The sequence below is a fragment of the Arvicanthis niloticus genome, chromosome 7, assembly GCF_011762505.2.
Source record: "Arvicanthis niloticus isolate mArvNil1 chromosome 7, mArvNil1.pat.X, whole genome shotgun sequence".
Lineage (NCBI taxonomy): Eukaryota > Metazoa > Chordata > Mammalia > Rodentia > Muridae > Arvicanthis > Arvicanthis niloticus.
In genome coordinates, this window is record NC_047664.1 from 9,086,982 (window position 1) to 9,113,773 (window position 26,792).

At 36.5% G+C, this 26,792-nt stretch overlaps 1 protein-coding gene across 1 annotated transcript in view; it reads left to right on the forward strand.

Moving 5' to 3' along the window:
- Bmp5 (bone morphogenetic protein 5) overlaps positions 1 to 26,792 on the forward strand; it is a 134,168-nt gene that overhangs the window by 41,595 nt on the left and 65,781 nt on the right. The window contains exons 2-3 of the mRNA XM_034508958.2: positions 14,152 to 14,344; positions 25,421 to 25,569. Of these exons, the coding sequence (XP_034364849.1) occupies positions 14,152 to 14,344; positions 25,421 to 25,569 (342 nt within the window). The remainder of the gene's footprint in view (positions 1 to 14,151; positions 14,345 to 25,420; positions 25,570 to 26,792) is intronic.

Below are 26,792 nucleotides of genomic sequence, written 5' to 3' on the forward strand. Positions count from 1 at the left end.
TTAAGAAAGAAGAAAGTCAATACTTCATTATGCCGAATCAAAACATATTGAAACCATACCCATGGTGGTATTGATTATATGCCTGGTTTTTTCAAAGCTCTAAAGTAGGGCTGTTCAACTTCAAGTTCATCTTCCACTCCAGTTCATACTCACATTGAAAAGTGTTTGTAACTCCTTCCTCTAAACTGTTTCTGACAGAAAATTCCTTTCTTAGTCCTCTGCCATTGATGGGATTTTCAAGTGTTGCAAATTTCCTTTATCTGTTGCTTTCCCTCTGAACAAAATAAAAGCTATAATTGGCATTCTAGAAGGGAAAAAATGGGCTGGTGGAAACTGGACAGAATCCAAGCCTCAGACACACACACAGAGATGGAAAAATAGAAGCATGTCTCCCATGAGCCCTAAACAATGTGGTTTAGTATGTAGACCAAAAATAGTGTCTATAGATTGAATTCTTGACAATACATGCTGTTCTCTCCCGGCTTCAGTGTGAACACTCTATACACAATAGGTGGTCAGTGAACATGAATTAAATTATTTAGTTATTTGCCATTTGAGTTATTCTCACATTGATGTGCAGAGTGGAAGATGTGCTAGCTTTATACCACTAAGCTTTCACAGGCACGCTGGAAGTCAAAGAGATCCTGTCCACTCACTCACCCTGGCCATTTGTTGTATCCACAACATCCAATTGTCTTTAAGTTTATAAGGAACTTTTAGGCTTTACTTTTTCTTTGTTCTGAATTTGATGAAAGTTTGAGACAGTCTTGGCTTCCATAAAATTAATTGTGAAAAATATTTCTGAACATGAAATTTCTTTCACCCATTAAATATATTGTGTAAGACGACATTATAAGTGTTTTGCATAATATCTCATGAATGTCACTCATGATTTTTTATAACTGTTTTTAATATTTTTATAATTCTCTGAACATTGTTGGTTATCTCGATAAATATGCTTTATTGAGATCCCATGATTGAGCCTGGGTTTCCAACGAGAGAAAATGTTACAGCATCTACCGCTGGTTTACTCTCTGGTTTCGGTGAAGCTAATTTGCCAGGAAATTATTGAAAAAAGTTTTATGATTTTTAATATATCCATGTAAGGATGCACTTTTATTTTATGTAATATTTGGCAATATGGTTGAATATCCAATTTTAGTATAAAAGCATTTTGATTTTTTTATTCTTGCCAATATGTTTGTTTTTCATTTTGCTTTCTAGAAGCTTGTGGAATCTTTTCTTTGCCTCCAGGATCCTAAATTTTCAAACTGTGTGTCCTGTAGGATAAGCATGCAACAGACATATTTACGTATGAAATTCATTATTTCAAATCAATAATTTGAATTATTTTTCTTCTTCCTCATTATTCACTGCAGAGACATTACTATCTGGGTGAATTTGGAACCCCATTTCCCCTGTCATTTAATCACCCTTTCCCATTTTCTTCTTTTGTGACTATTTCTTTTCCCTTTTATGAAACAGAGATTTTTTTCTCATACAATGCAATCTCAATACCTTTCTACCCCCTCTATTCCTCTCAGTTTTCCCCTCTTTTTCCCATTTAGATCCACTCTATTTTATTTCTTTTACTGAAAAAATTTCTGTGTTTCTAACTGCACTTGATAGTCATTATATTCTTCTTTACTTCCAAGAGATCAATTTTGTCCTCTCTCCCTCCCTCCTGCCCTCTTTTCCACCCTTTGTCTCCTCTCCTGTCTCTCCAGCCTTTTTCTTCTCTCCTCTACACTCCCTCCCCTCCCTCCCTCCCTCTGTCTCTCCTTTCTTCCCCTTCCTTCATCTCCTTCTCTCATTTCCTTATTTGTGGTATGGATACAACAGGCTTTCTTAACACATGAAATATACTCATCAATTCTGCTACTGAACTCAAGTGTCTATGTAATAATATATATACAGTAGTTGGATTAATATTAAATAACATAAGGAATACATATAACTCCAACAACAACAGTGTCAGAAAATGTATTTTCTGATAATTAATATGAAGTTGGATCAGAGATTCAAGAAGTTATTAAGTTTGAATATATAGGAAGAGCAGGCACAGAGGAACTTTGTATTTTTTGGTTAACCTTAAATCCCAGCATAGAAGTGCCTGGGAACGTGTAACCACATCAGCCAGTGAGGATCCCTTGGCCCTCTTCATGGTGTAGTATCATTTGATAAGAACATTTGAAATGTAAATAAAGAAAATATCCAATTAAAAATAAACTGATAAAAAAAGATGTAAGGCAATCACATGTTTTTTTTTCTGATCCTGATACCTGGTGTATTTTTATTAAACTGTTATGAAGTTGGTCTCAAATTAGAGAAATATTTTTTAATACTGATGCACTGATTCATCTCACTCATAATTTTTAACAAGTGTGCTATGAAGAGCTGTCACCCATATCATATATTACGTACCCCAGCTCCCATTTTTAAATATAAGGACAGAAACAATAAATGCTCACTCTCAATACAAGTGGAAATAGTTAAACAAATAAGTCATAAAACTGTACTTTTTGGCATTTTACTTTTATTTCCCCCCTTTTTATTGAAAATAGATATTTTCTTATATACTATATACCAATCATAGTCCCCCTGTTCTCTGCCCACCTTCTCTCCCCTCCCCTTCTGTCTTTTATTGGAAAAGAACAGGCAGGCCTTTAAGAGAAGGCAACCAAATATGACAAAATAAAATATAATAAGATAAAACAAAAATCATCACATCGAGGCTGGACAAGGTGACGCACAGAAGGAAAAGAGCCCCAAGAGCAGGCATATGAATCAGAGACCCATACACTCAGTTGTCCATACACTCAGGCGTTCCATAAAAGCGTTAGGCAGAAAGCTGTAATACGTATGCAGAGGATCTGGTGAAGACCCCTGTAGTCTCTGTGATTCTTGTTTCAGCCTCTGAGTTTGTGTGAGCTTTGCCCTGTTGAGGCTGAGGGCCTTGTTCTGGTTTCCTCTGTTCCTTCTTGTTCCCATACTCTTCTGCCTCCTCTTTGTGTGGTTTCCTGAGCTCTAAGGGGAAGAATTTGATAGAGACATCCCATTTAGAGCTGTTTGGAAAAAAAACCCACATTTTTAATAAACAAACTTTTCGATAATTTAAAAGGAAGTTTAAAAGGTATAATTATGAAAAATTTGAATATATCATGCATATACCATGAAAAAATTAACTTAGGTGTTTTATGTATAATAAAGGATAGTTAACGGGATCATAAGGCATAGATTATTTTCAAAATATCTTATTATCTATAAACTATTCTGTAAATTATTTCAAATTTTATTAATTATTCTAACATAAAAGAAATACATTCTTTCAATTAGCTTTTCTTTCTATCCAAGTGTAATAAAGCCATAAGGAATCATAATAATTCTACCAGGTTAGAATATATTATTAAGTAACAACATAATGTTAAGATGAATATATATATATACATATATATATATACAAATACACATATATATGTATATATATGGCATAAGGATTGTGTCTAAGCTATCATTGTTTATTTGACAATTTCCCAAAAAAGAAAGGGGAAGGGGATGAATATGTTTGGAATAATGCTATTTTCTGAGGCATGAACTAGTTGGCTTAAGCAAAGGTGATTGAAAAGCTCTGTCTGAATTCACCACTGTTACATGAAAAGACATCCCAACTCCAGACCACACATGCGCATAGAACAGTCACTGTGAGTCAGGGATTGAAGTAGGAGCTGAAGGTACACAAGTGGGGCTGTCAGAAGTGCTGTGCAGCCTTACAATCTCTGGGGTAGGAGTTAGGGCAGGTATGTACTACCACCTGCATCCACTAGTGATGTTTGCCTAAACAGAAGTAATAAGTGGGTACTCCTATATTTGAGGGCATTCATTCCTAATATGTTCTTACAGTGTATATATCTTAGGGATTGTTTAATTTAATTTTATATGTGTAAGTATTTTTTTCTTGCATGTATGAGCAACCACATATGCGGCTGGTGCCCAGAGAAGCCTGAGGCAGTGTCAGAGCCCCAGGACCTGGAGTTATTACAGATGGTCGTGAGTCATCTTGTCTGCTGAGACGTCTCCCCAGCCCTCACTCCCACAGTTTTATTCCTTATTTTAGAAAGCATAAAAACAAGTCATTTGGTCTTTATTGCCACTTAGGTTCAATAAAATACCCAGATTGATAAGCCTATAGCTTCCTGAAAGAAAATTGGAAATAAATGGATGAGAAAACTGGATTTATTTTAAGTTTGGCCAAGCCTAGAAGAGGGAAATGTAGTTTTTCTGTCTTTTCTGTAGACCAGTGGTAATTAACCTTCCAAACACTGCAACCCTTTTAATACAGTTTCTCATGTTGTGCTGATCCCCAACAATAAAATTACTTTGTTGCTACTTTGTAACTAATTTTGCTACTGTTATGAGTTGTAGTATAAATATCTGATATGCAGGCTATCTAATATGTGGCCCCCCCCAAAGGGGTTGTGACCCATGGGTTGAGAACCACTGTTGCAGAAGTTTAACAATTTTATAGAAAAGATGAGATATAAGACAAATATGTAAGTGTCATAACTGTATAAAATCTTTTCCTCTAAGGCTGGCTAGTTCCTTTTCTGACTTACACCAGGGATCCATTTCTTGTCTCCCCCAGCAATGGTATACTGAGGGAAATTTTAATTCTTTGGGATCCTTTGGTTTACTTATACACTATCCAAAAGTAGGGTACATGTAAATCTCTTTAGAATATCTTTCCCATGAGAGGGATGTTACACCATGAACTTTAGATGTCAGTGAGAATAGTCACTGTGCCCGACTTCACTGAAAACACAGAGTATATTTTAAAGAAATATCAGCCTAAATTGTAAGTTGAGCTTGAGTAAACTCCATGAGTGTTATCAGACAGATTTAACTGTTGAAGCAACAAATTTGAGAATGACATCTGTTTGTTTGCTTATCTAAAAAAAAAAAATTGTACCCTTTAGCTATAGAAACTCTGTCTTATACTTACTTCCTTTATCCCCTATAGAGAGATTTTGAACACATTTAATAGCACTGTGATCTATTTATTTTTTCAAGGATTCTTTCCACGAGGTGTGAGTAGAATGTTAGAATGTTTCTATTTTTTCCCTAAATAAGTACTGTATATAGTAAAAGTGTGGTGTGGAAAGTCTACTATAGACATAAAGTGTGCAAAGCACCTCATCTCTGAATTGTAACCAAAAGAAGCAAGAGTGAAGTTCAGGATTAAGAAAGAACTGTCTGGGAGAATGGAATTGTATGTCTAACTTTTCACAGTAGCAAGTCGCTACTAGGTCTTGTGACTCATGACCCTTGCAACCAAGCATGAATACTAAGTCAGACACTTCTCTATCACTCACCCATATGATGTTTCCATTCTGTCTTTACAATATCAGATTAGAGAAACCACAGAATGGTTTTAGGGGAAAACTCACTAAACCTTTTATCTGTGTTTGTCAGACAATCACAAACATTCACTATGGATAAACCCCTATCCTACCATTTTTGAGATGTAAAGCAACATTTTTTTTTTGTTCTGCAAGACTTTACTATAAGCCATATCCTTTTTGGTTGGTTAAAAATGGAATGTTGTAACAAAGAAGTAGCAAAGAAGTAATTTCAAGCAGGAATCTAAATTTTAGGCTAGAACAAGGAAGCAAGCTTCAGACATAAAAATGACTTTGGGCTAGGACAGGGAAGTAGGCTCAGATACTTTGGTCATCCTGATAAGCCTTTAGAGATAGTGATCATGGGAGTGTTCACATAATTGGGTTTAGTGCCCTGTTTTTTCTTTGATTATTTGTGCTTGTTGTCTTGCTTGTTCCTTGACTATTTGCATCTATTGTATTGCTAGACCCTCAACCTAGAATTGACCTTAATACATGCATGTAATTAAAATGGAATAAAAGCATAAAGGAAGAGGGGGATGGAATAGGGGTTTCTAGGGAGGGGAAATGGAGAAAGGTGATGACATCTGTATCGTAAACAAATAAAATATCCAAAAAATGGAATGTTGTATTTTAAAACTTCTTAAAGTCATTCTGTGAAATTCAATGGAATCATATTGGTGATCTCAAGAGCTGGGCAATTTATGAAAGGATCCAGTTTTTCCATCAGAGAGGCTGTGAGAACTAAACTCTGTAAACATTTACTAAAAGGTGCCTATAAGAAAGCTGTGCCTTTGTGCTGTTCTCAAATATTTTTTACATATTGATACCACAGTCCCTTACTTAGGGTAAATATAGAAATATAGTCATTTATTATCATGAAATCATTTTTATTATATAAAATTTGCTAATAAAGTCAATTTTTTTATTATTCAACATTAATTTTAATATTAGTTAGTATTGATATGAGTATTTAATCCATAAATATGAATGTTTTTCTTTAATCTCTAATTAATAATTATCTTTATAAAATGTTCACAATATAAGAAGAAAATATTTTCCATACAGTAGACTATATTTAAAAATCACAAAATGAGTATCCTTTAGGAAGTTAGTAAGTTTCAGTGCACTGATATTTCTGGGCAACACTCTGTAGGCCTCCTTGTAGCCATGAAGTGTTGAGAGAGAGTGCCTAGTAAATATTATTGCTTTGTGTCTACTAGCATAGACACAAAGAGACAATAATGGATGTCTATAGCCTACCATTAAAGTATTCTAAATTACTGTGGAGCACAGCTACTGCCAACCCTTTTCTTCCTTAAGATTAACCACTCGTGCTTCTAAATTGTTAACAGTTTTAAAACAAAATATTACATAAATATTGGACCATTAATTAAATGTGACTTTACAAAATTACATTCATCTAAATTTAATAAATTTGATTATTTCTTGTGCATTCTGTAGAATCCATAAAAAGCTAATGGCCTAGTAGCAAAAGGCAGGAAGTAGAAGGTGGGAGTTCCTGTAGAGAGATTGGAATTCTGGGAGATAGTCAGAGGTGGGAGATCTGCCCTGGACTCAAAGGAAGTTGGATTGGTTATATAAGTTACAAGCTAGTCAGGGAATGAGCCAAAGCTTATGGTTTAAGCATTTATGGGTGTATGTGTAAAAGCCCAAAGGTACATGTAGTCATGAGCATTTAGGAATATAAACATTAGGAAATATGAATACCAACTGAGAGCATGCTTTGCAACATTTAAGGAGACAACTAATACTTGGAGTCACACACCACAGTGGTGCTAAGAAGCTTCAAGGGCTCTGTAATCTGAAGTTTGTCTCACCTCCGGAATGATTGTCCATTCGTATAAGTGATGCATTCATTTACTAACACACAGGTCTTTACAGGGCCCAGTTTATACTTCTCAGTGGACCAAGGAAGGGATTCTGAAAAGTCATGCAGGTTAGCGTTCATATAGCAGGTTTATACTTTCTCCTCCATACTTTTAACATCTGGCCACCCTCTTGGAGAGTGTTTTCTGGGCCTTGCAGCTATCCACGATTTTTCTGTCTTCTCAGGTGTAGCTCATGAGTATGAGAGTAACACAGACTGTCCAAGGATGTATTTTTCCAAAACTGCAGATAAATTATTAATAAACTGTTATCTCTTGTCCATCAATCAACTTCAGTCATCAGTTATTACAGACATAAGAATAAGTAGACCATGGAACATTCTTTTTCCAGTTTCATCAGTGTTGAAATCATTAGGCAAGGTATCCGTTTTGAGAATACATCTATCTCAACAATGAATGTCTTTGGCAAGTGTATCTTGAGGAGAAGCAGCTTTGCATTTATTTCAGAATTCTGACTATTTACAGTTTTAAGCTACAGTATGGTCTGAAGCTTAATCCTAGCACTTAAGAGGCAGAGGCCAAGCAGAGCCCTGAGCTGAGGTCAACCTGGTCTACACAGTGAGCCCTGTCTCAAAAGTGTGGTGGCAGCAGTGAGATTTGTAGAGATGGCTCAGTAATTAAGAAAACTAATTGCTTTTACGAGACTGGGTTTGGTTCTTACACACATGATGGCTCACAATCACCCATAACTTTAATTCCAGGAGATCCAGTCCCTTCTTTTATCCTCTGCTGGCACCAGGCATATACATGATACATATGAACACATGCACATAAAACGTTCATATACATATAAAACAATAAATAAATGTAAAAATAATTTAAAGCAGTCTTGTAAGCTCATTTTATCATGAAGTATGAATCTATTGATTTGTATTTTACCTCTATACACTTTTATATCATCACATTTAAATGTTTGGCTTTAAAGCCAGATATAGTAAGAAATTATGTATGTTGGTGTACTAATGTAGGTAAGCTTTCTGTTGCATTACCACCAAGATTTGAGGTCTGGAATTCTATGTACATAAAAATGTTTGGAGCATATATAAAAGCTAGAAGCTGAATGATTCTGACTTACATGATCATTCTGACTTGACAGGTTATGTTTTATCATGTTTTTGATGGATTTGTGTGTGTGTGCTCATTAAATCAAATCATTAGATTTTTTAAAAGATCCATTGACAATCCTGAGTTCAAATAAACAATTCTATGTTGATAGATTTATTGGTAATTCCTCATGCTACCATGTACAATTGCCTACATAGCCTTGTCCATTGGAGCACACAGGGTACTCCATCATACACCATACCAGGGCACTTTTTTCAATTTAAAACATGCCTATGACACAAATGGTAAGGTAACAGGAGAAGAATATGTCACTAAGTAGAGCCAATATGTGATTGTTAGACAATGCTCTCTGCTGAATTTTGACATATATCATCAGATACAATCATTTATAAGGGTTCAGTGCTCTTTTCCAATAAAGTGATCATAGGGGAGCTGACTGGTACAATGGGCTTTAAATGGAGTTATATTTCAATACAATGATTCAATGGGCTTCAGATGTAGTTATATTTTTTCCTAGTAGTTCCAACTTTGCTTCATACAAAATAAATAATATGTCTAAGTTTGGGGAAGGAAATGGTCTCCACTAGAGCATGGTGATGTATTATGAGTTCTTGAATTTACTTTGACAAATCTGAGTTTGGCTTCAGTGAGTTAAATCCATTGATGAATATGTTTTATGCATATTGTCATTAATTAAGAGTTTTTATGCTTTTATTGTCATATACTAATTAAACATAATAATGGGGTTCAGTATGGCATTTTAGTACATGTACATGACATATATGATCAGTCACATTTACCCCAATTCCATTCTGAGTGCTTCTTCAACTCTGACTGATCTTCATCTTCCTCCTGACATTCATTCATGTCTTTATACTCTATGCCTTTCAATAAAAGCTTTATTTTATTTTTTATACTTATATGTATAAAACACATATATATCACACATATACCTATACTTACAATACATATATATATATGTGTGTGTGTCTGTGTCTGTGTGAGAGTTTGTGCATGGAAGTAGTGTTTTCTGAGGCCAGAAGAGGTTGCTTGATGTCCTGTAGCTGAAGTTAAAGACAATTGTGAGCTACCCAACGTGGTTGTATGAAACAAACTCCACAAACCCCCAAACACTGTAAACCACATAGCCATCTCTCCAGTTCTTTTCTCGTCTTTTTTTCTTTCTCCCATCCACATAATGACCAAGTGAGTTTCATCAGGGTTCTGAGGTTGTTTATAGGAGCAAGGAGTTTATAGGTTAGAGTTTGTTTACAGGATTGTAGGTATCTCTCCAGTGAAGGAAATATTTCTCTTGTTATCAACCTACATTTTCTGTATAAATCCTCAGGGAGTGGTAGGGTGTCCTGAACAGGGTGTCCAAGTGCCCAGTTTTGTGTGTTTAAGAGTGAAACATTTTCACAGCATTCATAGTTTTAGTCTGTAGTGACTCGAAGAAGACAAAGCACACAGTGATTTAATTCTTGCAATTCATTGGTGTCCTGGAGGAGCTAGGAAAAATGTCTGTGTTCCTTAATGTGGTTACTATCAATGCAGTGAAGTCCTGGAAGCTAGAATTGAGACAGAAGAGTGGGGCAGAGAATAAGGTCCAGAAAGGCATAGTGTTCAAAACTGGCCTATGGCAGATACTTATTGGCAAAGACTGCTGGAACCCTAACCAAGGGCCAATATGTAAGAGATAGAATATGCTAAGACATCTATGCAAATGACCTATAAAAGTTCTAATATTTTATGAACTGGGCCTTTGAGATTCCAAACTTTCTCCAAGCTCCTGATTGATGTCTCCTTGGAAGTGCGTTCTTCCTTAGTCAGTTGCCTCTGCTTCTGCTAACCCTCAGCACCAACAGACACACATGTCAGACGTCATGTGTGTCCCAGCCCTCCCCTTCCTTTTCCCCTCCCCTTCTGTCTTTGTTGTGATCTTACAGTCTTTCCACACCTTCTTTAATATTTCCTGAGCTTTGGCGGGGATTGTATAGATGAAAAAACTCCCTTTCCTCAGCAAAATAGGATTATGGATTTTATAATGATTTGATCTTTTTGTTCCAGTAAAACTGATTTTATTAAAAATGATAGGATGAAAGGTTGAGGCAATACTTTGCATTTAGTTGATTCAACAAGCACAGGAAGGAGCAGACGAAAGAAAACATTTAGTATAATACGAATATAAAAGCTAACAGCAGAATAAGACTTTCTAATTTCTGCTCTTGCCTACTTTTTTTTCCCAAGTTTTCCAAGCCATTTAACATACGATGCATTGTGATCCATTAAAACGCTTAATATTTACCAAAATTTCACAAGATGAAAAGGTAAGACTTTGCCTTTAAGAAGCTTACATTTGAGAATATTAATTGTATGTATACTTCTGTTTAAGAAAAACTACTTTAGGGATTTTGATTTTTCAAAGGGATCCCATGAAGATATTAGAAGTATGGAGCAATCCAGCTGGAGAGTTATATATTATTTTAAAATTGAAAGTTGTTACAATTCAAAATAAAAGTATCCAACAAAATGTATAACCAACACACGTGTAGTGCTGGATGTCTTTGCTTGGATTTCTGAAAGATACAGAATGATGTTTGGAAGGCAGACACTTGTTACTACCTTGTTGTCATTAGCCAATTTCTTATTTTCAATTTAAAGGTATTAATATTTACCACCTTTCTAGAATTACTCTTTGCAGGAACCTAAATTATCATGTGTGGGGGGGACATCATTTGGTGTTGAAGTCCATATAAATAGGACTTCTTCCATCACTAGCCTCAACGTCCTCTGGGATTTCTATTGCTGTTCTGATCTGAGAATATAGAAACATTTACAGTGCAACTTGATTCTGTGTGGTATACTTAACACAAATTTTAGTAACCTCTGAAAGTTTGTCTTCTAGAGGGCTGATCAGACTAGACTCTAGAACAGTAGATGGCTTATTTAGCATGAGTACAAGTTATCTGCAGTTTGGAAATGCATACTTAAGAATGGGTTGTATGATGGTCACATATCAGCTCTCATATCTAGGGCTATGGTATGAGCTTTGACCTAAGTCTCAATAAAATTTGATTAATGACTGTTATAATTTAGAATACTAGATATTGCCTCTTTGTAGAATGGAGCAAACATGTTTGTGAATGTCTCATGGTTGCTTATCATCATATATAGAACTACTTACATAGAGTCTGGGAGGGGGTTACTTAGATAAATACATAGACTTTCTATAGCAAAGCAATAAATATTTAGATGAACTTGGACAGGTAGCAACTTTAAGCATTTTATATCAGTTGACTTCCAGTTTAGTTAGCACATGAGGCTGAATCAAACCTTCCCTTTACAAAATTCTTTAGAGTTGATAATTTAAGATTTTATTCCCTTACTAATAAAACAGGAAAGAATAATAGTGTATACGATGAAGGTTGGTCCTGGCATTTAGCAACCACGGAGGAAGCGAGTTTCATGGCACTCTTTGTTTCCTCCATGTTCAAAACGAGGAACAGCAGATTGTTATTAGTTTATGCCAGATAAACGCTACTTAACTATTGTCAAGGTACAGTATCACCATCCATTGATTTAAACTATATACAAGGAAATAATAATACAGCTAGCTTAATTTAGTTCTCTCAAAACAAAAATTGTGCCAAATTTAACATTCAGAAATGTACTTTCAGTGATTAGCCACCCAGTTAGCTGGCGTTTTTTGCCATTACACCTGCCATGTTCTCAGGCAGGAGTGGGTGGATGGAAGGAAGGTGGGAAAACGCCCTATCGATACGATCGCTGGTAGGACGTATGAATCTAAACAACCTTCTAAAATAGCCTCATTTAGAGAAGTGCTCCTACTTCCTCTGAACATAGGTCTTTGTTAGGAATAAGATAATGATATTTTAAGAGAACACACTTCACTAAAATGTTAATAACTATAGCGCTAGTGTGAGTTATATAGCCAAAAGTCATCACTCCGGCAAGCTGCAGGACACAGGAATGGTTCTAAGTCTCATCGTCTTATTTTTGGAGTTTAATCAAGTGCCCGAGCTGCAGGTAGGCAGAGCCCCCTCAATTCCTAAATCACCTACTTTGGTGGAAAAACCCCACAAGATTCTCTTGGATAACGAAGACAAGGAGTGCTATGTGTTTTAGTCACGACTCGTTTCAGAGGTGGCTCTCATCTAGCTTTGGAGCACAAACATTTCGATGCTTCAGTTCCTCAGTGTCATAACTGGATAGTCACGATCTCCTTCCACCAACTGTAAACCTTTCTCTACCTTTGATCCCCAAGTTCTGAATGCTTAAAATAGTATCGGAATCATGTCAACTAATCCAAAGAGGTTTTTGTACCCTAACACAATTTTTTAAATTTATAAGTCTAGCACTTGAATGTATGCATGTATGAATATATGTATGTATGTATGTATGTATGTATGTATGTATGTGTATGTATGCATGCGTGTGTGTGTATGTTTTTTAACCTTTTTGTAATAAAATTTTAGGAATGAAACAAATTGTAAAAAGTTAAAATTACTATTGATGGTAATTTTTAAAATGCCTTAGATATTGTGTATTACAGCAGTTTTTTTCATAACACTATCTCATATTATTCCTAAGTAATTAAGATTTTAAATAACAGTTGATGTCCCTAAATGAATTTTCTATGTGATTATCTCATTAAGATCGCTGTGGTAGCCACTAGGAACTGTCAGACAGTACACTAAGTCAAATCATGTTACAATGTATTTGAAATGTATTGTTCTAAATCCTTCAGCATTTCTTACTATGCTCAGGAGAGCTCTATCTTTTTTTGTTTTTCATGTGGTAGAAAGGTAGTTAAAAGGAGAGAACTGGGTTCTCACTTCACTCTGAGGACAGAGGTCTGGGGATGTTACATGTCACGAGAGAGAGCAATCACCCAAGAAAGAGCCTTAGAATAGAGGAAAGATATTCCATTCTTACAACAAACAAACAAACAAACAAACAAACAAACAGCTCTCATGGGGGAAGTCACTTCAGAAGTGATCTTTCTTGTGGTATACATTGCAGCCAGGTGGAGAAGGCTGTTCTGGTTCATAGTCCCACAGAAGAAAGAGTGAGTCTTGTTCACTATATGCTTCATGAAGCTGGAAGAAGGATCTTAAGTGTTTTGCTGTAAAGGAGTGATCTCCAGGAGAGCACATGCATTTAGCCTAATTAAAACATTAGGCAGCATTTACCTCAGGATCACACAGTTGAAGCAACACATGAATATAAATTCTGTTTTTATGGATCAGCTATAAATAAATTTGTTTTAAATCAGAAAAAGAACTTGCTTCATTTATTCGCCTTCTAAAATGCCACATAATGTCCTGTGTGACAGACTCTTAGTTCTCCCCCCCACCCCCTTGCTCTGTGCCTCCCTCTTTCCTCTGACTTCACTCGAAACTCTGCAGGCTTCTGTAACATCATTTTGATTCCTGCATGAAACCCATGTTCTGGTACTTGATGACTATTGGCAATCACTTTACAACCTTCACTTAAAAAAAAACATCTTTGGATACTCTTTCCATTTAGGATTCAGGAATTTGTATAAAACCAGACAGTTATACTGCATTTGAACCAAAAGGCTATTGGTTTGTGGAATTTCCTTTAACTGGAAACACGTATGAGTCTGTGGTTTTAGTGTTTTCACAGTTTTATACTATCCTGCTTGTTATCATTTTTAAAGGTGGAGAATTTATCATTGATTGCCATATTTTATAAGGAGCTAACATTTTTCTTCATTCCTCATTTTTTTTTTTCAGTTGAAAGAGACAAAGACTTTTCTCATCAAAGAAGGCATTACAAAGAATTTCGGTTTGATCTGACCCAGATTCCACATGGAGAAGCAGTGACAGCAGCTGAATTCCGGATTTATAAGGACAAGAGCAACCAGCGATTTGAAAATGAAACAATTAAGATTAGCATATATCAGATCATCAAGGAATACGCAAATAGGTATCAACTTTATATTGACTATTTATCCTAACAAGGACTGAATTTTAGTTAAAAAGCCATTGATAGCTTATGTAATTTACAACGTTTTTTGGGGGGGGCAGGGTGAAGGGAGATTCTGAGCCAGGTAAAGAACATTGCGAAGTAAGAATAAGGAGCTGGTGAAATGGTTCAGCAGTTGAGAGCTCTCAGTCTTGTAGAGGACCATAATTTGGCTCCTAGCACCCATGTCAGGTGCTACCTTTAACTGTAACTGAATCTCTCTTCTGATTGATCTCCTTTGGCACCTGATATGTATGTGCATACAAACACACATATACATATGAATAAAAATTTCAAAATAAGTATATAAATAAAAAGAAATGAATAATTAAATATTAAGAATTCCTCCTATATTTTACAGAATATTCTACTATTGACCGAGTGTACGAAATGGCGCCATCTCTCTCTCTATGTTCTTTCTTGGTTGTTTGTCTCATTTCGTCAATTTGCCTTTCAGTCAAGAAAATTTGCATTTTATTATACCAACACACAATTTTATATAAACTTATTTAAGTAGCATAGAGTTCTGTAAATGAGAGAAGGACTGGCTTGCTAGGTAAGGGGTGGAATAATATATAATTAGTTATATGTATTTTGAATAAAGATGGTTCTACTTATGTCAGAATCTGGCAGACAACCAGTAAACATCCTTTTTAAAGTTATTTGAGAACTTCATGAGAACAAGATGATAGATCAAAATATTAAATGTCTGAAAATGTCACTGATAATGGACTGATGCAAATGAACCACCAAGTATGAACTATAGAAGGGCCTTAAACATGTTCTCTGGCCTTTAATATAACACAGAAATCTTTTAGTTAGATATCTCTGTTGAACAACTGACATGTTATAAACCATATACTCTTCATCTGTTGGTAGCTTTCATTCACAAGGTCAGAGCTTTCTTGTGGGGAACTTCTATGTCCTTTGGTAAATACTTAAGGTTCTGTGTTTAGTCATTCTTTATCTTGATAGCTCTTTATAGTTCTCCATTGTTTATGTTTTTCTTGATGTTCTAATTGTAATAGTTTCCCAAAGAACATTCTATTAGTCTCTCACAATACTCAATGAAGATAAAAAACTAAGGTCAAATACCTTTGTTTGACAACCTGTAGGAGGCTCATGATGTGAAACAGAAAGTCACATGGTTAAAAAGGTCTCAAGGAACACTCCTCCATTGTTAAAAAGGTCTCAAGGAACACCCCTCCATTGCTGGTGGGATTGCAAGCTGGTGCAACTACTCTGGAAATAAGTCTGGCGGTTCCTCAGAAAATTGGACATAGCATTACCTGAGGACCCAGCTATACCACTCCTGGGCATATGCCCAGAAGATGCTCCAACTTACAACAAGGACATATGCTCTACTATGTTCATAGCAGCCTTATTTATAATAGCCAGAAGCTGGAAAGAACCCAGATGTCCTTCAACAGAGGAATGGATACAAAAAATGTGGTACATTTACACAATGGAGTATTACTCTGCTACTAAAAACAATGAATTTGAGAAATTCTTAGCTAAATGGATGGAACTAGAAAATAACATCCTGAATGAGACCCAATCACAAAAGAACACACAAGGTATTCACTCACTGGTAATTGGATATTAGCCCAGAAGCTGGCAATACCCAAGATGCAACTCACAGACCACATGAAACTCATGAAGAAGGAAGACCATAGTGTGGGTGCTTCAGTCCTTCTTAGAAGAAGTAACAAAATACTCAAGGGCGCAAATATGGAGACAAAGTGTGGGACAGAAACTGAAGGAGGGGCAGTCTGGAGACCGTTCCACCTGGGTATCCATCCCATGTGCAGTCACCAAAGGTAGCCGCTGATGTGGATGTCAGGAAGTGCATGCTGACAGGAACCTGATATAGTTGTCTCCTTAGAGGTCTGCCAGAGCCTGACATATTCAGAGGTGGATTCTCACAGCTAACAATTGAACTGATCATGGGGTTCCCAATGGTGGAGTTAGAGAGAAGACTGAAGGAGCTGAAAGGGTTTGTGGCCCCATGGGGAGAGCAACAATACCAACCAACCAGAGCTCCCAGGGTCTAAACCATCAGCCTGGGAGCACATAGGGAGGGACCCATGGCTCCAGCTGTATATGTATGGGAGGATGGCCTTGTTGGGCATAGGTGGGAGAGGAGATCCTTGGTCCCATGAAGGCTGGACACCCATTGTGGGGGAATTTGAGGGTGGGGAGGTGGGAGTGGGGGGTGGGTGGGAGCACATCCTCATAGAAGCAGGAGGAAGGGGGATAGAATAGGAGGTTCCTGGGCAGGAGGGAAAATGAGGTAAGGGGACAACATCTGAAATGTAAATAAAATATCTAATAAAAAAAGAAAGAAAAAATCTTGCAAAATAAAGAAAAGTGCATTATAAAAAAAGTCTCAAGGGTAAAACAATTTTTTTAGCTGGCTTTCTTCAGAATCACTTGTTAACTGAGTTTTAGATGTATAGCGCTTATTAATAACCCATGGAACACCAATTAAGGAGAATCATTTTAATACATTTTGCTCTATATGCACTGCTATTTTAAGAGAACAAATAAGAAGTCAGAAAGATCTGTGTCATTTTCTTAACAGTAACTGTTGGCCACTGGTGAGTTGTGTTTTTAAAAAGTCTGACTGAAGTGAGGTTTTGATCATTGATTTTTGTTGTTGTTCTTAGAGCTACAATGTCTTCTATAGTACAAGCAAGTTTCGAACTTATAGATTCTATGTCTCAGCCTATTAAGTGATGGAACTTCAAGTGTGGTCCGTAGTATCTAGTTAGTGGCCGTAATATCTGGTTCTGCTTACAAAACGAAGGCACGGGACATGCACATATAATGAATCCTATAAACCATCTGTTTTGCATTAGATAATGGTATACATTTCGAAGCTAAGTGATAATTGAAAATAGTATTTTGAACATTACTTACTTAATATTTCTACAACTATAATTTTATTCTACTTATAACTATTTTTTCTACCGTGGAAGGTAGGATGTTGTAAACATTTCTTTTTATCTCTGGTTCTACTAAGTTGTATAATATGAATTAATATTTTGACGTCACTATTATTTCTGACGGCGAGTCTGGTGCCTTTTAGTGGATTAAGTCATTCTTAGTTATTTAACATTTCAAGTTTTTTTTTTCAGAATAATCTTTAATATATCTGGTCTTCTTCAGATATATTGATTGAATATTCAATATTTTGATAGAATCTAAATATAACATTTTATATTGACAAAAATAAAAAGACAACTTATTCAGGTCCTGTTACAGTTTTGAGGTTAAATGCTCCTTAAAGACCCATATGTTAAAGATGTGATCCTCAGAACGGAACTGTTGCGTTTCCCTGGGTGCTCCAGGCCTCTAAGCAGTGATAGGAAGTTTGTCAGAGATCCTTATTCGACTGGGCATATGGCCTTTAAAGTTGGACCTTTACCAATGTCTGTCCATGCATCAACTCATGACTAATGTGTACTTTGTTCAGCCACAGGACCTTACCACAATGTATTCCTTCATACATGGCTCCAGTGGTATTTACTGGGCTACTTGATCGGGACTGGAAGTAATAAAATCACAAGTCCAGATAACTCTTTTCTATTTATATGTCTATTATTTTAAATATTTCATTGTAGTGATGGAAAGCTGACCAATACAAGCCAATTATTTTGTGTGATTACGATGTTTTTGCACACACACATGAAGAAGAGGGAAAGAGAGAGAGAGAGGGATAGAGGGAAATAACTTTATATTATATATAAGCTGAGTAGACTTCCCAACTGCTACTCAGTAAAGATGAATGCCAAAGTGTTTGGATTTAAAAATTAGTTTCTCTTGTATTTTCCAAGCTATGAAAGGAATTTTCCCCAATAAAAATTAAGAACTAATATTTTCTCTTTATTTTATTGAAATTTTTTTCATGCTAATCTGACTTTAATTCTGTGGGACAAGAACCAAGGTAAAAAACCACATTCCACAATATATGATCACAGTGAAAAGAGAAAGAATTGCAATACAAAAAGTAATTTTAAAATTCAAACACATCTACAAAATCATTTATTGTATGTAGCTTGTTATATATATGCGCACATGCATATATACCTGCTGTTCCTTAAATAACTAAAATAGAGGTAGGAAAGGAAAATAGTTATTTCTTATATTTTCAAAATGTATGTCACCTCTTAAAGCTTTTATCACCAGAATTATACATTTTTACAAAAAGATTTATTTATTTATTTTATTTATGTGAGTGCACTGTCGCTGTCTTCAGACACACCAGAAGAGGGCATCAGATCCCATTACAGATGGTTGTGAGCCACAATGTGGTTGCTGAGAATTGAACTCAGGACCTCAGGAAGAGCAGCCAGTGCTCTTAACCACTGAGCCATCTCTCCAGCTTCAGAACTGTAAAATTTTAATGTAGCATTTTCAGGAAATCTCAGAAGCAGTTGAATTCTTATAGATTGTACTTTTTAGTTCAGTGCATTTAATAACAAATACGCATTGTCTAATATGGGAACTCACTGTACCTAAGGTCCTGCCTTCATGTGTGTGTGTGGAAACTTTGCTATCACTGAGACTGATGTTTGGATATGTTTCATGTTCGCTACCTCAGCTGATCTATTAGCCAGCTAGCTTGTGAATCCTCCATCAGTGTTAAGGAATCACACTGAGACGTGCACAGAGCCATAAGTCATCTATCTCCCCTCTTGTTTCTCCTACACAACCTACAGCTCTTTACAGTATAGATTTTATTCCTACCATCTCTTCCATTCCTGATTTATGCTTACGCACATTTAAATGTGTGCAATTTAAAGTTCGGATCGGTATCCAAGTCTTTATTTTTCCTGCTAAAGAGGTAACACATTTTTCTATCATTTCATTTATTTTAATCATTTTATATAAAACCAACAACTTCAAATCTCATATAGAGAACCTACCGCTCTTCAGTCACACCTCATATATTGACATTATTGAGAAATGAGGTTTCCACACTATTAAATTTTCCAGATCATGCAGCTGAACGCCACACGCACGCTTTTGTTGAGCAAGCACAGAGGACCTAAGGCAGAGTAAATAAGATCTCAAAAAGCTCATAGCCTGGGGGACACGGGATGTAGACAGCTCGCCTCACACAGACTTTAATAACAATAATACAATGTGCTAAGAACTATGATGTAAGTATGCACTAAGTGATGTGGAAATGTGAAGGAAGGGAAATGAGTTCTTCATGTGGGTGGGGGACGGGCTTCAGGGGAAGGCTCCGGGGCTTACCGTTCAGGGTGGATAGAAACTTTTTATAGGCGGATGAAGGAAATACTACACATTAAAATGTTAAAAGGCCTAAATATGTTATTAATTAAATCATATTATACAAACGAAATGATTAACAGCACCAAAGGTAGTGATGTACATTTAACAGACACACGTGTCTGGTGCTGTACTAAAGTGTTACATTTGAATTAAAAGCTGTGCACAGATACACACACACACACACACACACACACACACACACACACACAAATGAGCTTTCTAGGAGTCCACTGCCCTATGGGCATACATTTCTGTACTCCACTGCACAAACATTTTAGGCGAGACTGCCTTCACTCCTTGGTGTATTTATCTCGGTTGTCATCATTTCTGTCCACAGTCAGATTCCCATTTACACTATCTCTCCCCCTTTTTGCTCCTTTAAGATTTGGGATTCTTCTGTGGACATTCTTTCAAATAAATGTCTGTTGACAGCTTCTACACTGGAAGATTTCCTGGCCTCATGAGATAGCAGAACAGAGAAGGACTCTCGAAGGACACTGAGTTGATCCTGCCAGTGCAGGACAGCAGTTAATCACAGCTTACATTTCTTGGTATCCAGGGATCAAGCTCTGTTCTATCAACAGTTCTCAACTGGGGCCACATGGCTCCCTAGGGAACATCTGTCAGTGTCTGAATGTATTTTTGGTTGTCACAGTAATGGGGATGGAGTGGGATCTGGGTGTATACTACAGACACTGGATGTGTGGTTACGCTGAGTTTGTATAGTGGGTCCTGCTAAACCTTCTAAAAGACCCCGGGCATCTCCTTTAACCAACAACAAATGATCTGATCCCAAGTGTTCATTTTTTTATTTCAATATTTAAAATATGACAGAGAATCAGATATCCTGGGATACTGACACTCTTATGATTTTCAGAATTTTAGAAGTCCATGTTTGTTTCATATGAAATAGTAAGGGTCATCTAAAAACATCTAAAAACAGCACACAATCTAAAATTTACCCTTTTCCATATTTTTCTTTCATTTTGAGATTATAATATAATTAGATCATTTTCCCTTTCCTTTCTTCCCGTAAAGTTCTCCCATATCCTACTCCTGCTGTGTTTCAAGTTCATGGCATTTTTCATTGTTGTTATATGCATATATGTATATATAGTACATATATATAGACTGTATTTAGGAATATATGTTATATATAATATCATAATATAAAATCTAAATATATAAATGTATACAAAAATCTTATATATAAATATATGTATAATATAGTACATATAATATATTTCTAAATACAACCTACTATATATATCTACATATACAATGTATATATATAAATATAACATAAACACACATATGTATATATATTCATTCTTATATACATTCATTCTTATATACAACCTACTCAGTGTGTCTAATGCTTCTTGTATGTATGCTTTCAGGGCTGACTATTTGGTATTGGATAACCAACTCTAATCCTTTGCCCAGAAAAACTATTTCTCCCACTCTTTGCCTATCTATTCTTTGTGTAGGGTTGAGGCCGTTGGGGCTTCCCCTTCCTCGTTAGCAAATCCATTTATGTCATCCTTGTTTGGCTCATGTTTAGGCAGTCAAATTGGTGCAACTTTGAGAACGCAGCTTCCAGCATTACAGCATCTCACCGTAAACTCCATGATCCTCTTACAATCTCTGTATCCACTCTTCTGCTGTGTTCCCTGAGGCTTAGGTGTCGGAGTGTCTGGTAGATGCATCCACTGGGGACTGGGCAAACTTCTAACTTTAAGACAAAGTTCAGAAACTATAATTTGTTATTGTGACATGTTTAGTTAATGAGATCAGTGCTAGATTAATTCCTCAGGAGTGTAGTGGCAATATTTATGTGATGAGACAGATGAGGATTTTTTGTTTGGTCACTGATTATGCCACTAATTTTGAGTTCCTGACCCAGTAATTTTCTTTCCTCAGAAACCATGATATGGATGTCGTGTAAGTGAATTATTATTTTCCTAAAACTGATAAATTATTCAAAGAAAAATAGTCATAAAAGAGGATAAAAGAGTCTCAGTTCAAGAAAGCCTGGGCAGTGTGGAGATGGGACTGTGCCTTGTAGAGAGGAAGCAGAACAGTCAATGTCCTCGCAGGTTCTCCAAGCTCTTGGCCACACTCTGTTTTAGCACAAAATGTCCCTTATAGGAGCACGAGTTTGGATATTTGTCCTCCAGCTGGTAGAGTCGTTTTGCTAGAATATGAAATCTTTATTCTGCAAATTTCTTTTGATCACAGTGTTTTATCACTGCAATGGAAACTCTAACCAAGACACAGAGGATCCAAAAATCTTACACCCCCCCCCCTTTAGGTTGTGGGAAGATATCAATGTGAAATGTGTGTCCGTTGCATTGAGAAGGAAGCAAGGAAATACATTATCCACAAGTATGTCATACAGTACCTTTCATAGAACAATGCAGAAAATGCAAGTGTAAATGCTGTCTGTTGGAAGGACAAAAGGACACAGCAATAAAAGCAGTTCAAACGTTACTGTAATCGTTAGTTTATGACCAAAAGCAAGCATATTAGCTTCTCCCCTGCTTCTTGTCAAGTGATTTGATTCATAAAGAAACTTTGTATCTGAACTCCAAGTGCAGTGCTATGGAGAGATAACATGTGGAGAGAGATAATATGGAGAGAGTACATGCTGGTTTTCAAGGAGATCCAATATCGTCTACCCAAGATTATCTTGTGTTAACATGGTAGACACTTCGTCTTACGAGTATATATTTAAATGCATTATATAAGCAACATTATTAACATTATTAATCATTTAATGGAGAACCTCTCCTACTAGATTCTGTTGTCCCTTACCCCCACGCCCCAAATTACACACCATTTTTCTTCTCCAGTCCTGTCACTTTCTCATTCACTTCTCAGCCAATTGCAATTGGATTTCTAAACCGCCGTTAATGTTTCCTGCCGTCCACTGAGAGCCTCACTGCCCACGGAGCTTATAGACATGCTTTCTTTCTTCCTATTTTCCTCAGTTCTTTATATTAGTGAGCTCTCTGTTTCACGTGGGAATCTTCTAATTCAATGAGTGTATGAAGTCCTTGAAGTTGCTATAGCAAACCACCAAAAGTCTGGGGTACCTTAAAGCAACAAGAATTTATTCTCTTTCAGTCAAAGCACTGGCACAGTGCCAGAGCTCTTGACTAGCATGCATGAGGTCCTAAGTTCGATCCCCAGGAAAACAGTGAAATGTAACAGGTTTATTGTATACTGCTCATGGGAAATGATAAGAAGACTTTTAAAAACTATTCTTAGTGTTAAAAGTTCTTTGTAGAGAAAATTAAATAATCCCCAGGAATTGACTATCCAAACCCTTCAGAGGTGAACTAGAATGCATGGTTTTTGAAACCATCCTTTTTGGATTTGTTGTCTGGTGCATTGCGATTTGTCACTGAAAAAATGCAGACACTTCGAGCTTACAGTCCTGTGGCATGGTTTTCCCCATACATATACATTAAATCTATAGTTATTAACAATGATGGGCACATTAGAAAGGTTTGTGACTTGACTTTAGATGTTTTATATTCTATGGAAAGATGATATAATACATTTTAAAAATAATAGAAAATATCACCTAAATGCTTACCTTTGTTGATTTAACCTATCAAACCTATCAAATTATCAAATTATTATAACCTATCAAAATTATCTTTTTGAGGGCACTGGGAGACATCATTGTTGGTAAAGTGTTTGCCACTTAAGCCTGAAGACTTGAGTCTGGACCCTCATACCCGTGTCAAAAAATACAAATGAAAAGCCGGGTGAGGTGATGCACAGTGGCAATCTCAGTGCTGAGGGGCAGAAGCAGGCGCACCCCTGCGTCACCCTGGCCAGACCCTTAGAGTAAGTGATCTCTAGGCTCGGGAGAGATCCCATCTCAGAAAACAACATAGTGATGGAGGAAATACATGACGTCAAGTTTTGTCCTCCAAATTCATGCACGTACACTTACATGGACATATGTACACAAGCATGTGCACATACATATACTATACATCCAAAGCTACCTCTTTTTAATCTATAATTTTCAGGTGCTTTAATCATTGGGGCCATCAGCTTTAAAGGAATGATTGGAATGATATCATATTTCAAAAATGGAGCAATCTTGAAATCCCTGTAGCCTTTGAGTCTTTTCCAAGGTGCGGTGACTTGAGTAGAGTGGTTAGTTAAAAAGATTACAACTTCAAATTGCTTAAAACTATGAGAAATCCTAATTTTTTGATGTTTTACTTATTCTGTATATTTGGTGGCTTTCCCAAGTTAGGAGAGGAAAAAAAATTGATTGATGTTGTCTAGTGTGAATGAGTGAAATGGGTCCTGAAACGTGTGACGAGGTGAACCTTGCTGCCTTGCACTTCCTGCTCATCAGAAAGTCTGTAATATGTCAAACTACATCCTGCATCAGACTTCAGCGAGTCTGCAGCCTTTCTCTGCTAAGCACTTTGAATACTTATGGTGCGATATTTGATAACTAGGTGATCTGATTGTCGTATTCACTTATTTTAATTTCTCTGGCTGCTCAGTGAGTAGTATAAACCAAGTAAAATAGAAGACATGACAATGAAGTGCCTCAAATGTTGATTTAGAGTTTCACTTTCATTTTTTGGTCATAAATACTTCAATTTTTGATCTTTCTAAATCTGTGTATGACTTATTCAAAATGTCTGTATTTTTGAGACACCTTCGGAGTGATGATGACACCTTCGACGCGATGGAATTCATCATAGCATAGCTTTACTTTTCTCCCTACATAATATGCTCTTTAATAAAAGGATTCAAAAAGTAGAAAAGTCCATTTAAAAATGGTAACTTTTTTTTATGTTGGCAGAGTTTCAGCACTTTACAATGATTAACTTGAGCCTCTGTTTCATTAACATAAAGTGACATCTTAAAGATAAAATACCAGGACCAGGCAACATTTCGCTTGCAGTAGTAGAAAAAGAACAATATGCACCATTCTCCATAATTTAACCAACATATGTTCATGAACTTAATAGCACAATTAAGAGTCAACATATATTCACAAATGTTAATAATCATGACATTGTTCAGATTGTTCTAGTGCACAGGCATTCCTGTTCACTGCCACGATTGTTCCAAGGGAACATAGACTCACAGGGGAAGGACATGTGTGTCACTGTGGGTTGTGTCTCTCCACTCATGAAATTTGCCTTTTTATGGAGTGGTATACTTAATGACTCCTTCTGGACCTCACTATCCACAAAACTATTATATTAAAAATATAAAGTATAAATCAATTATCCCAAAACAGATGCTGACACCTCCCCTGCCTGTGCTCCTCTGAGAGTCCGTGTTCATCCAAATTGGAGCAGCTACTTTCATTTCTGTCTCAATTCATTTTAATTCTTTTCCTTTTCTTTTTTTCTTTCTTTGTTAAGGGGTACATACTTACAGATGTTTGTTGGAGGAAGCCCTGATGACCAGGGAACAAATTAAGACCATTAAGTCAGCATGAAATGACAAAGAGAAGCAGAAAGATAGAAATGACATTCAGATAGTCGTAATAAGTCCCAGGTTGGGGTTGGGAGGTGAGCAGTAGAAGTCTTTCTGCTCGTCATTAGAGACACCAATTTCCTTGCTCTTTAATTAACTCATGTTACTTTTAGAGTGCTTTTTAAAATATTTTCACTTTCATATGAGAAATTATGACCTTCGTTCAAACCTTTAATGTATTTTTCATTCCTCTCTCCTTAGGGATGCAGATCTTTTTCTGCTCGATACAAGGAAGACACAAGCTTTAGATGTGGGTTGGCTCGTCTTTGATATCACTGCGACCAGCAATCATTGGGTAATTAATCCACAGAACAATTTGGGCTTACAGCTCTGTGCAGAGACGGGGGATGGTAAGTCCTGACCTGAATGTTTTTAATGCGGCTTTGCTTAGGCCCATGGCTTTTTGTGTTATTTAATAGAAGCTTTATTATTTATGTCTAAGGCAACACATTCCTCAGGATAATACAAAATATTGATAAGTCAACACATGAAGTTGTATCTATTTTCTATACATGAGTTGCCCGGCTTTGGGCATGGGTAGGGAGCATAGGTATCACGTCTGCTCTCAGGAGACTTTTTTCAGCCTGCTGTTAAAGCTGCATATGGAAACACTACTGCAATATAACAGCATGAAAAGTAATGTGGACCTATGGCTTGGTTGTGGTTTTTGGGGACACATACATATTTTTCTCTGAACATATGTCTAAAAAGAAAAAGTCTATTGGATGTAGTCGGGAAACAATAGAACTGTCAATACATAATACAAGGAAGGAGAGAATATACTGATGGAGCAAAGGTCATGAAACAGATCTCACAGAGTAATCTCAGGGGCTTGTTAACATGCTGAGAGATTTGGTCAAAGACAATTTCTCTAGTATCGCCCTGGAAGGGATCACTTTAGGGACCTCGGGCAAAATTCTAATTCTTCTGCACTCAAGTGTTCACCGAGGACCTACTATATTCTGTGTACTTTTATGGCAGAGATACAGAGGCAGTAAGCAAATGCAGAAGTGGCTTCCTGAAGTTTGACAAGGGTGAGACCCAAAGTGATGGCCACATGGTGATGTTACTGAGCCTGCTATGGTATGGGGGGAAGACTAGAGTGAGTGGAACAGGCAGTACTTCAAAACAGGGAAGATGCTATTAGTGATAGATGTTGTAGGGATGGACTTTTCAGACAAATGGACTAGCCTCTGTAGACTAGGAATAATACTGACACAATCAAATAAGGGCAGGGAAGCCGAAGCCATTTTTTTAGAACCGTGTCAGCCCTTAATCACAAAGAGTCCAAACCCTATGATTTAAACCTATACTTTCAGGCCACTCAAAATTACATTTGTCATGATAGGAAGGTAGAACATAATTATTCAACAGTATGTTAGTTTTGTATTTTTTAAATATTTCAAAATATTCTATGTGGATATCCATTATCTCATGCCCTATATTCTTCTAGCGTTACATGTAGGTTCAGAAGGCATGGGCTTCAAAGTGTTTATTCAGCAGACGATAGTTTTATTAAAGCTTCACAACCCTTTGTTTCTCCCAGAGTCAGGCACAGGACATTGCATCTAAA